The 14,094-nt window shown below is 44.0% G+C and overlaps 1 protein-coding gene across 1 annotated transcript; it reads left to right on the forward strand.

Moving 5' to 3' along the window:
• The first annotated feature begins 444 nt into the window (after nucleotides 1–444).
• Nucleotides 445–8,556, forward strand: LOC311111764 (glycine amidinotransferase, mitochondrial). Its single transcript, XM_084154587.1, has 9 exons — nucleotides 445–540; nucleotides 1,921–2,151; nucleotides 2,413–2,608; nucleotides 2,835–3,025; nucleotides 4,416–4,553; nucleotides 5,930–6,094; nucleotides 7,611–7,674; nucleotides 7,863–7,979; nucleotides 8,267–8,556. Exons 1-9 carry the CDS (start codon nucleotides 472–474, stop codon nucleotides 8,377–8,379), a joined length of 1,284 nt encoding a protein of 427 aa, XP_084010713.1. The 5' UTR covers nucleotides 445–471; the 3' UTR covers nucleotides 8,380–8,556.
• The last annotated feature ends 5,538 nt before the right edge of the window (nucleotides 8,557–14,094 follow it).

Consider the following 14,094-nt stretch of genomic DNA (forward strand, 5'->3'; position numbering starts at 1 on the left):
TATTAATCTCAGAAATGTCTTAATCCCCTTTTCAGGCAATAGCTTTAATAATATCAATGGAAATAGGGCCACTGAATAATGATATGGAAATGTTATTCACTAACTTTGAATATTTTTTGGGGTTGCAGTCTGTCTGCAACATTTCAGTTGTGACTGAAAACCATTTATGAAAACGGATCGGCCGGTTGCGTTACTTTCTTCCATTTGTGTGGAAGAGATTGGACATGCGGCGGATAAGAATGTGCTGGCGTAAGGTGTAGAATTACAGGGAAAATTTTTCTCAAGTCACGTTGGCTGCCCCCCCACAACTTGTCCCAATGCATAGAGGCGCGCTGCAAGCGGTATAAAGAGGCATCAGAACGCGAGGGGTCTTCCATTCATTCTCAGAACTCCTGACATTCAGGTGGATCTTGTCCTGCCGCGTAGCCGCAAGAATATCCCAAATAGCCATCACCATTATCAGGTCGGACAATGCTGCGAGTCAGGTGTCTCAGAGGAGGTAGCAGGGGGGCCGAGGCCGCCCATCTGATCGGAGCTATGGTTGGTATTTAGTTTCTGTTTTTTGTTTATTCAGAAATGTACAAAATCATAAAATGTGGAGATGTCTCAGGGGAGCGCAGCTGCGGCAAACAGCTGTTAGCTGTCACTCAGAGAAGTGGACACATTTCATTTCAGTTTTTTACAATCTGAAGATTTTTTTTTTTTTTATTGAGTTTGTTCTGATTAATTTGAACATTCTTCTTTCAAATAAAATGAATTGGCTATTTTTTCCACTTTCTTTTCACAGCAAAATGCTCAATTAAATGTAGGCCTACCAATCAAAAAGCAGGTAATTTTATTTCATGACTTGATTTTGTCCGGACATAGACGAGTTTTTGTTTCAAATAAAACGAATAGAGCAGCATTTCTTGCGTCACTCAATAATTTCGCTTGCTGTTCTCTGGAATTGTGAATTAAGTAAAATCCTTCTGCACGAAGTATAATGCAAAATTGATACAGAAATTAAAACATTAATTTATGGATTTATTGGAAGAGAAAGTTTCTGCTTTATTTGGAAGTGTTTAAGAGAAAAATGTGTCCGGCAGCATATTTTTGCGCGTGAGTGACAGTGGCCAGCTGTTACAGACAATGGAGCTGCCCTCCCTGAACCCACTGACACCGAGAGCTGCGCATGTGCCCGCAGACCCCTTGAAATTATATCTCCAACTGAGATAACTGCGTTTATCAAGCGCACCTTGACTCAAACCCTTTAGGCCTTATCGAACATTAGGCTTTAACACCTTATGCTGACAAATGGTTTTCCTTTTGACTTTGTGATGCTTCTGTCTTTGTGTAATGTAGAATGTGTATGATAAGGCTTACTGTAAGAGATTAAGCTAACAGGTCATTTAGTCCTAGGTCTACTTATCTTTAAACCCTAGTTCTCATGGTCATGACTTCAAAAATCCCCTCAGTTAAACTACTGATTGGAAAAGTATATTCAAAAATCCACACGGAAGCTTAACATCTTAATCAATTTGATTTGTGTGAATGTAATGTTATGGTAAAGCTGTGAACGGCCCTGTAATAATGTGTTGCGTTGGGTAGCTGACAGTGTGACCCAGTGGCATACAGCAGTTTCGCGCCCCGCAAGTTCTGAGCAACACATGTTTTTTTGGGGGGTGGAAAACAACTAACTTCCTACAATTCTACACATTTTGCCATGGGGAAAAGATAACAAATTTCAGTTTTATATCTAATCCCATGCTATTGTACACATTTTGCCATGAGGCTGAGAGAAAATGTTGCAGCTAATTTCCTGTCTCACTTTTTTTTTGCAATGATTGCGGAAGGCTGCGGGGGTGTGTGGGACACCAGTGGTGTGACCACACCATGACATGAGAGCAGATGATACTTATACAGCTTTTCATCTTTCTGCAGCTCGGCCGCGCGGTGACTGGCTGGGTGCAGGGCGTGTTCCAGAGGACCTCGAGTTCCGCCGCTGCCGCGTCCGCCGCGCAGCCCCAACGCGCCCTGGAGGAGGACGCTGTTACTGAGCCTGCGCAGCAGGAGTGCCCTGTCTGCGCGTACAACGAATGGGACCCGCTCGAGGAGGTGATTGTAGGCCGCGCCGAGAACGCGCGCGTGCCTCCTTTCACTGTAGAGGTCAAGGTAAGGTGATCAAATCAGAACTCACAATTATGTAGAACAAATCTACACTATTATGTTCAAACTAAAATGCATGCGCCATAAAATATATAAATATATTATTGCACTGAGTTGATGAAAAATTAGCCTATCGCAAATAGCAACAGCTTCCTTACAAAATACATTCACATCTTAATGGGACTCACCTGCTTAAATAAAATATAAATCATTTAAGTAAACTAATGAATGAAGAACCCATAGTGATGTATTAAACTCTTTCAACAGGCTAACACATATGAGAAGCATTGGCCCTTCTACCAGAAGTATGGGGGCCAAACCTTTCCTGAGGACCACTTGAAGAAAGCTGTTGCTGAGATTGAGGAAATGTGCAATATTCTCCGTATGGAGGGAGTCACAGTTCAGAGACCCGAACCCATGGACTGGTCCTTCGAGTACAAGACTCCAGACTTCAACTCTACTGGTAGGCAGAGGGGAGCGCTACGGGATTGATTGATTGGTTAATTGATTGGTTGGTTGAATGATTGATCGTTTGTTTGTTTGTGTGAATGGGTGATTAAGGGATTGATTGTTTGATGGAAGATTCACGACCTGAACATTGAGATTGAGTAAAAACCCTGTGTGTCTCTAACATGTCTACTCATATCTCCTCTTCTCCCCCCCCCCCCCCCCACCTCCCACACCCCCAGGCATGTACGCTGCCATGCCCAGAGACATCCTCATGGTGGTGGGGAATGAGATTATCGAAGCCCCCATGGCCTGGAGGTCCCGCTTCTTTGAGTACCGGGCCTACAGACCACTCATCAAGGAGTACTTCAGAAAGGGTGCCAAGTGGACCACCGCCCCAAAACCCACCATGTCTGATGAGCTGTACGATCAGGTGAGGTGTTAGATGGCATTCTGACCACGAGAGGAGCTCACTCACTTCCGAGTCCCTGGTCCTGTAGGGATCACATACTAAACAAGCGTTCACCGTGATGTAAGTTGCTATTACTATACCTGGTATATATTACTCCAACTGTGCTTTGGCCTTATCTCATATCCCATGCTATAAGTGACATACTACCCATGAGATTAGGCCCAAGCTTAGTGTGTTTATACTACCCATGAGATTAGTCCCAAGGACAGGGTGTGTATGTTAGTCATGTGGCAAGGGGCCATTTTAAAGGTACACCGTTCATACATGATAACTTAATGGCTGTAGATAATCCCCCCCCCTCCCTCCCCCCTCCCTCCTTAAACTGAGACTCAGTGATGTGACATTGCCACAAGCAGCAGGGTGAACCAAAGATATTGCATATGAGTGTGATGCAAGAAGATGCACTCACACAGAGCTATTCATTGTAAATGTTTGTAGGCCTATGTAGCCAAATTGTATCTATGATCGTACGCTATCCATTCATGTTTTTTGTATGTTCTGTTTATATCTGTGAATTAACCAATGATATCAGGCCACACCCGGCCATGATTACAGACACCTGTGTGTGTCCTTTGACACTATATAAACTAGTGACCCGCAGTGTTTGTCATTATACCCTGATGAAGACAGCTTGTCTGTCCAAACGTTGGTTATTAGGTTATTCAATTATTGCATCTGAGCTCCTAGAGTGTGCGGATCTCCTTTTCTTTATCAAGCACTCACACAGAGTATCTACACCGGTACGCTTCACTCTGCTGCAGTGTGAGAGCTGCAGCCTGCCAACAACGGTGGAGAAGTTTAGCCTCGTGCTTCAACACTCTTAACTGTTGCGGATATCGGCCCGATACTGCTGTTGACTTTGTTTATCACTGAGTCTACCTTTAGACCTGTCAGTCTCTGACCTCTGTCTGACCCCCCTCCCCCCTCCAGGACTAACCTGTCTCTCTCTCTACCCTGTCTGTCTCTCTAACCTGTCTCTCTCTCTCTCTGCCCCCTCCAGGACTACCCTCTGTCTCTCTAACCTGTCTCTCTCTCTCTCTGCCACCTTCCAGGACTAACCTGTCTGTCTCTCTAACCTGTCTCTCTCTCTGCCTGCCTCCAGGACTAACCTGTCTGTCTCTCTAACCTGTCTCTCTCTCTGCCCCCTCCAGAACTACCCTCTGTATCTCTAACCTGTCTCTCTCTCTCTGCCCCTTCCAGGACTAACCTGTCTGTCTCTCTAACCTGTCTCTCTCTCTGCCTGCCTCCAGGACTAACCTGTCTGTCTCTCTAACCTGTCTCTCTCTCTGCCCCCCTCCAGGACTAACCTGTCTGTCTCTCTAACCTGTCTCTCTCTCTGCCCCCCCTCCAGGAGTACCCCATCCGTACGGTGGAGGACAGACACAAGCTGGCTGCCCAGGGAAAGTTTGTCACCACCGAACACGAGCCGTGCTTCGACGCCGCTGACTTCATCAGAGCTGGCAGGGATCTGTTCGTCCAGAGGAGTCAGGTATGGAGGCCACAATGCCAATAGCATCACGCTGTGTTCATCAGAGCTGGCAGGGATCTGTTCGTCCAGAGGAGTCAGGTATGGAGGCCACAATGCCAATAGCATCACGCTGTGTTCATCAGAGCTGGCAGGGATCTGTTCGTCCAGAGGAGTCAGGTATGGAGGCCACAATGCCAATAGCATCACGCTGTGTTCATCAGAGCTGGCAGGGATCTGTTCGTCCAGAGGAGTCAGGTATGGAGGCCACAATGCCAATAGCATCACGCTGTGTTCATCAGAGCTGGCAGGGATCTGTTCGTCCAGAGGAGTCAGGTATGGAGGCCACAATGCCAATAGCATCACGCTGTGTTCACTCCTTACTGAAAAGGGTTGCGGAGTGTGCAGCTTAGGTTCAGCGCTGCTGTGGTCAAAGTTCAGCCTTTTGGAATATTTTCTTAGCACCAGGCCAATGCTTTCCCTCATCAGAGAGACAGGTCATATGTATCTATCTCATCAGAGACCAGGCAGTGTTTCTATCTTCAGTCTGCTACAGAGAGCATAGATAGATAGATAGATAGATAGATAGATAGATAGATAGATAGATAGATAGATAGATAGATAGATAGATAGACAGACAGACAGACAGACAGACAGACAGACAGACAGACAGACAGACAGACAGACAGACAGACAGACAGACAGACAGACAGACAGACAGACAGACAGATAGATAGACAGACAGACAGACAGACAGACAGACAGACAGACAGACAGACAGACAGACAGACAGACAGACAGACAGACAGATAGACAGATAGACAGATAGACAGATAGACAGATAGATAGATAGATAGATAGATAGATAGATAGATAGAGTACTTGCCCAACAGAAGCCTACACTGCCTAGCTGCAATTAGATCCCCAGTCTGTTGCAAGAAGCAAGCCGACAGAAGCCGAAAGGACTGGTCTTTAGACTGATTCCTGGGTCACTGAACACATTGAGTCCCCGTTGAGGCCTTTAGTGTTTGTCAATGACCAAGTTCAGAGCCACTAATTAACACAATTACATAAAGGCCTAGAGGCCTACGCCTGGACCAGCTCTGTGGGACCACAGGGTTAACTAGTGATGGTAATGAATTGGGTAATGCAACACTTTATTTTATGTCCCAGTCTCAGAAAGTGTTTACCTGGTATTTACAAGTAAACTATGTGATATCAATAGGTACTTTCTGGAACATACTGTTGAAGAATTCAACGCAATGGGTAACTAACTACCTGGTACCAAATGGTGTATAGTTATTAGTACTAGATATTACTAAGCCATTATTAGGTATCATTTAACCACGTCATTCCAATTTATTGTTGATTGATTCCAGTCATTATTTCTCAATTTCCAGGTTACAAACTACATGGGGATTGAGTGGATGCGTCGGCATCTTGCCCCGGACTACAAGGTACACATCATATCGTTCAAGGACCCCAACCCCATGCATATTGACGCCACCTTCAACATCATCGGACCGGGACTGGTGCTGTCCAACCCTGACCGCCCTTGTCGCCAGGTCAGTCCGATGGAGAGAAAGAGAAAGAGGGAGGGAGGTTGGGAGGGGGGGGGGGGGGGGGAGAGGGAGGGAGTGAAGAGAGAATGAGAGGAGAGAGAGAGACGTGGCGGGATGGAGAGAGAGAGGGAGGGAGGGAGGGAGGTTGGGGGGGTGCAGAGAGAGAGAGGGAGGGAGTGAAGAGAGAATGAGAGGAGAGAGAGAGACGGGGCGGGATGGAGAGAGAGAGAGAGAGAGAGAGAGAGGGAGAGAGGGCGATTGAGAGCAACAAACAGGAGAGAGAAACAAGAGAGAAAGGGAAGGGGGATATCTAGTCAGTTGTACAACTGAATGCATTCAACTGAAATGTGTCTTCCACATTTAACCCAACCCCTCTGAATCAGAGAGAGGAGAGAGAGGAGAGAGAGGAGAGAGAGGAGAGAGAAACAAGAGAGAAACAAGAGAGAGAGGAGAGAGAAACAAGAGAGGGAGGAGAGAGAAACAAGAGAGGGAGGAGAGAGAAACAAGAGAGAGAGAGGAGAGAGAAACAAGAGAGAGAGGAGAGAGAAACAAGAGAGAGAGAGGAGAGAGAAACAAGAGAGAGAGGAGAGAGAAACAAGAGAGGGAGGAGAGAGAAACAAGAGAGAGAGAGGAGAGAGAAACAAGAGAGAGAGGAGAGAGAAACAAGAGAGAAACAAGAGAGAGGAGAGAGAAACAAGAGAGAAACAAGAGAGAGGAGAGAGAAACAAGAGAGAGAGGAGAGAGAGGAGAGAGAAACAAGAGAGAAACAAGAGAGAGAGGAGAGAGAAACAAGAGAGGGAGGAGAGAGAAACAAGAGAGAAACAAGAGAGAGAGGAGAGAGAAACAAGAGAGAAACAAGAGAGAAACAAGAGAGAGAGGAGAGAGAAACAAGAGAGAGAGGAGAGAGAAACAAGAGAGGGAGGAGAGAGAAACAAGAGAGAGAGAGGAGAGAGAAACAAGAGAGAGGAGAGAGAAACAAGAGAGAAACAAGAGAGAGAGGAGAGAGAAACAAGAGAGAGAGGAGAGAGAAACAAGAGAGAGAGGAGAGAGAAACAAGAGAGAAACAAGAGAGAGGAGAGAGAAACAAGAGAGAAACAAGAGAGAAACAAGAGAGAAACAAGAGAGAGAGGAGAGAGAAACAAGAGAGAGAGAGGAGAGAGAAACAAGAGAGAGAGAGGAGAGAGAAACAAGAGAGAGAGGAGAGAGAAACAAGAGAGAGAGGAGAGAGAAACAAGAGAGAGAGGAGAGAGAAACAAGAGAGAAACAAGAGAGAGAGGAGAGAGAAACAAGAGAGAGAGAGGAGAGAGAAACAAGAGAGAGAGGAGAGAGAAACAAGAGAGAGAAACAAGAGAGAGAGAGGAGAGAGAAACAAGAGATGACCCTCCTGACCAGTTTGACCTTTCCCCCTGTATATACAGTCCTGCAGTGCCCTCTAGTAGAGTGATGCTGTAACCGATACAACTCTACATGGGAAGAGACTTCTGTCTGACCCACAGCATCTCTGATTTCTCTCCTTCAGGTGGAGATGTTTGAGAAGGCCGGGTGGACCGTGGTGAAGCCTCCAACTCCTCTGATTCCAGATGGTATGATGTTGTTGTTGTTGTTATTGTTATTGTTGTTGTTTGAGAATTCAAGACACCTATCAACAAAAGACAGCCCTATTTCTAGCACTTCCTGATTTGTTGACAGACAACTGTCGGTGTGGTCTTTTTTCATGGTGTGATGATATCTACGAGTGTCTGGTTAGTACATCTACCTGTTCTCCCATCAGATCACCCTCTGTGGATGTCCTCTAAGTGGCTGTCTATGAATGTCCTGATGCTGGATCCCAAACGGGTCATGTGTGATGCCAATGAGCATACCATCCACAAGATGTTTGAGGACCTTGGTGAGTGGAATACCACCTACATGTATGACCTATGACAGTTCATTAGAATCCCTCCACTAAGTATTTTATCCAAACATTTAGTATCTTTATTTAGGGATTGATTGATTTATTAGTTTGTCTAAGTTAGTTCAGATAAAGTTCCAAAACAGACCTTTTGACAACTGCCATCGAATAATGGATACTATTTACTCCTTCCTCTCATTTATCCGACTCCCTCCCTCCCTCCCCCCCTCCGTCCCTCCCTCCCTCCCTCCCTCCCTCCCTCCCTCCCTCCCTCCGTTCTCCAGGTATCAAGACCATCAAGGTGAATATCCGCCACGCCAACTCCCTGGGAGGAGGCTTCCACTGCTGGACCACCGACGTGCGTCGCCGTGGTACCCTCGAGTCCTACTTCCACTAGCCACGCCAGAAACGGGCAGTTTTTATTGAGCTTAAGTAAGGTTGAAGTCCCAATCAACAATCTGCAGTTGATTTTTCCTTTAAAAAAAAATGAAAACCACATGTGTTGATTTAAAGTAAACAGTCCTGTGCATGACAGTGCCTTTCGCGACTACGCTTGGTTCTGAGTTTAATTTTAACGCTCAACAACAATAAAAGTTTTAAAAAACTCTCTTTTAGAGAGAGAAAAAGAGAAGTACTCAATAACCTCAATAAATACTGCATTTCTGGCTTGGCTATTGTGAAGCAACGTTGTACCATCTGAATGACTCTGAGTTAACATCAAAACGAGTGGTTTGTAAAGAGGGCAGGGCAGGCTACTCTATAGGTGTGATGATGATGACATCACATTTGGCCCGCGTCTGAAATGGCACCCTATTCACTATATAGTGCACTACTTTTGACCACTACTTCCTTTTTATGAACTCAGAAAAAAATATCAACATTCATCCACTGTATTATCAATTGATGCTGCCATATGATCTTTTTTTTTATATGATTTTTTTAATTCAAAAGAATGTCTCAAAGTTTTTATAGTAGAACACTATTATTAAACAATATGGATTTCTTATCTCAGGTATTTTATATATTGTAAAAAAAAATTAAAAAAAGAGAGAGAGAAAATAATGACTTAAACGGGACAAATGGATACTATATTTGTATTTTTCATACATTTTATTTGGGCTCATACATTTTATTTGGGCTCATACATTTAATTTGGGCTCATACCTTTTTCATTGTTTCCCAGAAATTAGCCTTTTTTATATCTTTGCTTAAAAGGAGAATGAGGTCCATATCAGATATTGTGATACCTTGCAGACCTGGGTCAAATATCAAATACTTTCAAATACTGCACTTAATTTAGTTTGGACCGGTAGAATGGAACCGATGTAATATGGTCCCAGAAGTACAAACGCCAAGCTAAATCAAGTGCACCTCAAACACTTTCAAGTACATGTATTTTTCAAGTATTTTACGTAAGTATTATAAACAAGTATTTTACAAGTATTTTATACTATGTATTTGACCCAGTCTGATATCTTATGCCTCTGCTGTCTTCTACAATAGCAACTGAGCCAGATCTATGCTAGTTATTTTCATTACACTGCTAAAGCTGCTTCTACGTTTGCATGGTCAAAAGACCTACAGGGTTCAGGAGGTCTCTGGATGCATCCCAAATGGCACCCTAATCCCTATATAGTGCATAAAGTAGTGCACTATATATGGAATAGGGTGCCATTTGGGATGCACCATGTGTTTATGTAATTATATAGTTTTTAGTTTACGTTCATAGTAGTTTTCTCCTTGATACACATGTAATGTACTCTTGAAGATCAAGTGTTTTGAATCTTGAATTGATGTTCGATTGACCCATAACATTAAAGATGGCTCAAGGATGCAATATCAATTATAAAAAATAAATGATAAAAAAATGTTTGAGAAATATTTCATTATTATTCATTATTATTACAATATCATTATTGTTATATTTTATCTATCTATCTATCTATCTATCTATCTATCTATCTATCTATCTATCTATCTATCTATCTATCTATCTATCTATCTATCTATCTATCTATCTATCTATCTATCTATCTATCTATCTATCTATCTATCTATCTATCTATCTATCTATCTATCTATCTATCTATCTACCTACAGTGAGGGAAAAAAAATATTTGATCCCCATGCCAGGTTTATTTGAACAGTGAGAGACAGAATAACAAGAAATAAATCTAGAAAAACGCATGTCAAAAATGTTATACATTGATTTGCATTTTAATGAGGGAAATAAGTATTTGACCCCCCAAAACATGACTTAGTACTTGGTGGCAAAACCCTTGTTGGCAATCACAGATGTCAGACGCTTCTTGTAGTTGGCCACCAGGTTTGCACACATCTCAGGAGGGATTTTGTTCCACTCCTCTTTGCAGATCTTCTCCAAGTCATTAAGGTTTCGAGGCTGACGTTTGGCAACTTGAACCTTCAGCTCCCTCCACAGATTTTCTATGGGATTAAGGTCTGGAGACTGGCTAGGCCACTCCAGGACCTTAATGTGCTTCTTCTTGAGCCACTCCTTTGTTGCCTTGGCCGTGTGTTTTGGGTCATTGTCATGCTGGAATACCCATCCAACGACCCATTTTCAATGCCCTGGCTGAGGGAAGGAGGTTCTCACCCAAGATTTGACGGTACATGGCCCCGTCCATCGTCCCTTTGATGCGGTGAATTGTAGACCTACACAAGGCTGGAATGGTCTACAAGACCATCGCCAAGCAGCTTGGTGAGAAGGTGACAACAGTTGGTGCGATTATTCGCAAATGGAAGAAACACAAAATAACTGTCAATCTCCCTCGGCCTGGGGCTCCATGCAAGATCTCACCTCGTGGAGTTGCAATGATCATGAGAACGGTGAGGAATCAGCCCAGAACTACACGGGAGGATCTTGTCAATGATCTCAAGGCAGCTGGGACCATAGTCACCAAGAAAACAATTGGTAACACACTACGCCGTGAAGGACTGAAATCCTGCAGCGCCCGCAAAGTCCCCCTGCTCAAGAAAGCACATATACCTGCCCGTCTGAAGTTTGCCAATGAACATCTGAATGATTCAGAGGAGAACTGGGTGAAAGTGTTGTGGTCAGATGAGACCAAAATGGAGCTCTTTGGCATCAACTCAACTCGCCGTGTTTGGAGGAGGAGGAATGCTGCCTATGACCCCAAGAACACCATCGCCACCGTCAAACATGGAGGTGGAAACATTATGCTTTGGGGGTGTTTTTCTGCTAAGGGGACAGGACAACTTCACTGCATCAAAGGGACGATGGACGGGGCCATGTACCGTCAAATCTTGGGTGAGAACCTCCTTCCCTCAGCCAGGGCATTGAAAATGGGTTGTGGATGGGTATTCCAGCATGACAATGACCAAAAACACACTGCCAAGGCAACAAAGGAGTGGCTCAAGAAGAGCACATTAAGGTCCTGGATTGGCCTAGCCAGTCTTCATCCCATAGAAAATCTGTGGAGGGAGCTGAAGGTTCGAGTTGCCAAACGTTAGCCTCGAAACCTTAATGACTTGGAGAAGATCTGCAAAGAGGAGTGGGACAAAATCCCTCCTGAGAAGTGTGCAAACCTGGTGGCCAACTACGAGAAACGTCTGACCTCTGTGATTGCTAACAAGGGTTTTGCCACCAAGTACTAAGTCATGTTTTGCAGAGGGGTCAAATACTTATTTCCCTCATTAAAATGCAAATCAATTTATAACATGTTTGACATGCGTTTTTCTGGATTTTTTTGTTGTTTTGCAAACGTACAAAATCAGCACGGGATCAAATACTTTTTTCCCTTCACTGTAATTACACTCATACACCTTCACCTGCATATAAATTGCCCTTGTTTGTTTTGTATTGTGTTATTCTGTCTTTAAAACGGTTTCATAGGACTATGAGTGGCACTGCCATGCCTCTGTTGTGTTTGAAAAGCTGAAGCCAACTATCTTTTCAATGTGTGTTCTTGTTTTTCATGACACAAGCACACAGGCTGTGTTTAGACAGGCAGCCCAATTCTGATCATTATTTCACAAATTTTCACGAATTGGTCTGTAACCACGGCCACAGTAGCGTAACCAAGTTACAGGAAAGCCTCCTGTAAAACAACAGTCGGCCGCTCTAGCAGCTCAACATTTCCCCTTCCCCCCCCCCCCAAGTGTGCAAGGTTGATTCCAAGTCTTTGAGGTGACAGGACATTAGTGTGTCCTGATTGGGCGAGGAGACAAAGTAACCAGTAGTGGTTGTAGTTATGGGGCCTGACCAGCTTGCACAGCTAACTGGTCATTCTGGGCAAGCTGCAGCGACAAGGACACTATCCTTCCTGTATGACTGGCAGGGTATTCAGGGCTGGGTGGTGATCAGTTTCCATTTCTACAACAGTTGGGTGCAGGCTCTCACCACGAGTGCCTGCACCCAAGTGCCAAAAGAGACCCTTTGACTAACTGGAATGTTATCTCAGCCTGACTGATGCTGGGGATCACAAGAAGTTGGTGGCACCTTAACTGGGGAGAACAGGCTCAGTGGAATAGGTGGAATGGTATCAAATACATCAAACACATGGTTGCCATTCGCTCCGTTCCAGACATTATTATGAGCCATCCTCCCCTCAGCAGCCTCCACTGCTGGGGATACTCCAGTAGTGGAATGGTTGGTTGTCTGGTTGTGAAGGAGAGACTGTGAAAGGGCTGTCACAAATAGACCTGCCCTTAGATATTTTTAACACCTAATTGACCCGTGGGTGGAGTTTTTTTATGTTGAATGTGCACAACAAGTCCTGCAGGTCACGTCCGACATATTCCTTTATATTCCTTTGGAAGTCGGGTAGGATGATTATTTGGCTGATATTTACTGTGGTTGGCTGTGATCACGGTCTGTGGAAGGCCCAGCAGGAGATGAGGAGCGTGACAGAACCTGTGAGGGTGACCTCAGTTTACCTAGAGGTTACTTAGAGTGTAGGTCATCGACTATGACTAAGAAGCCTTGGTTATGAGGGACGTAGCACAGCTCCACACACATAGGACAGCGGAGTCACTGACCACCTTCCGGAGACACTTGAAACCCTACCTCTTTAAGGTATACCTGGGATAGTATAAAAGTAATCCTTCTATCCCCCCCCCACCACCCCCCCCCCAAAAAAAAAAAAATATATAAATATATACATAAAAATAAAAATAAATGTACAAACTAAAAAATAATTACAAAATAATAATAAAATAAAAAAAGATAAACCAATTAATAATTATAATAATAATTATAATAATCATTACAAAAAAACAAATATAAAAATAAATAAACAACAAAAATAAAAAACAACAACAATATATATATAAAAAATATGAAAATTACAAAAAATCTCTAAAATTAAACAATTTGACATTTTTTTAAGAAAGTTCAAAAATGAAAGACAATAAAAATAGATGTATATATAGACAAAAAATTTATAATAATAATAATTGTAAAGTGGTTGTCCCACTGGCTATCAGAAGGTGAATGCACCAATTTGTAAGTTGCTCTGGGTAAGAGCGTCTGCTAAATGACGTAAATGTAAATGTAAATGTTTATACAGTACAAGATGATGCCTGGGCTCTGATGGACAGGGGTTGTAGAGGTGGTGGAACTGATCTGGCATGGTGCACAAAGAACGCTATCTCCCAGCCAATCCCCAGCCTCCTTACACCATCACATACATGATCACATGTTTAAGTTGAACCATCCTAAGGGGCCTCTTGTTTGTCATACTGTAGATGGCATTATGTCCTTATAGGGATGTTGGGATTACTGAAACAGTTTCCCAGACCAACGCATGAGTCACCACAGCATGAGAGCTCATACTTCACATGCGAGTCCAGTTCAGGTGTTACATGGGTTGGCCAGCCGTGGGTGGTTGCTAGTCCAGTTCAGGTGTTACATGGGCTGGCCAGCCGTGGGTGGTTGCTAGTCCAGTTCAGGTGTTACATGGGTTGGCCAGCCATGGGTGGTTGCTAGTCCAGTTCAGGTGTTACATGGGTTGGCCAGCCATGGGTGGTTGCTAGTCCAGTTCAGGTGTTACATGGGTTGGCCAGCCATGGGTGGTTGCTAGTCCAGTTCAGGTGTTACATGGGTTGGCCAGCCGTGGGTGGTTGCTAGTCC

Source organism: Coregonus lavaretus, assembly GCF_964263955.1.
Source record: "Coregonus lavaretus genome assembly, chromosome: 37".
Lineage (NCBI taxonomy): Eukaryota > Metazoa > Chordata > Actinopteri > Salmoniformes > Salmonidae > Coregonus > Coregonus lavaretus.

Coding starts and splice junctions, on each gene's coding strand:
- LOC311111764 (XM_084154587.1), top strand. CDS start 472: ATGCTGCGAGTCAGGTGTCTCAGAGGAGGTAGCAGGGGGGCCGAGGCC. Junction 2,152..2,412: donor CTTTCACTGTAGAGGTCAAG/GTAAGGTGATCA, acceptor CTCTTTCAACAG/GCTAACACATATGAGAAGCA. Junction 2,609..2,834: donor TCCAGACTTCAACTCTACTG/GTAGGCAGAGGG, acceptor CCACACCCCCAG/GCATGTACGCTGCCATGCCC.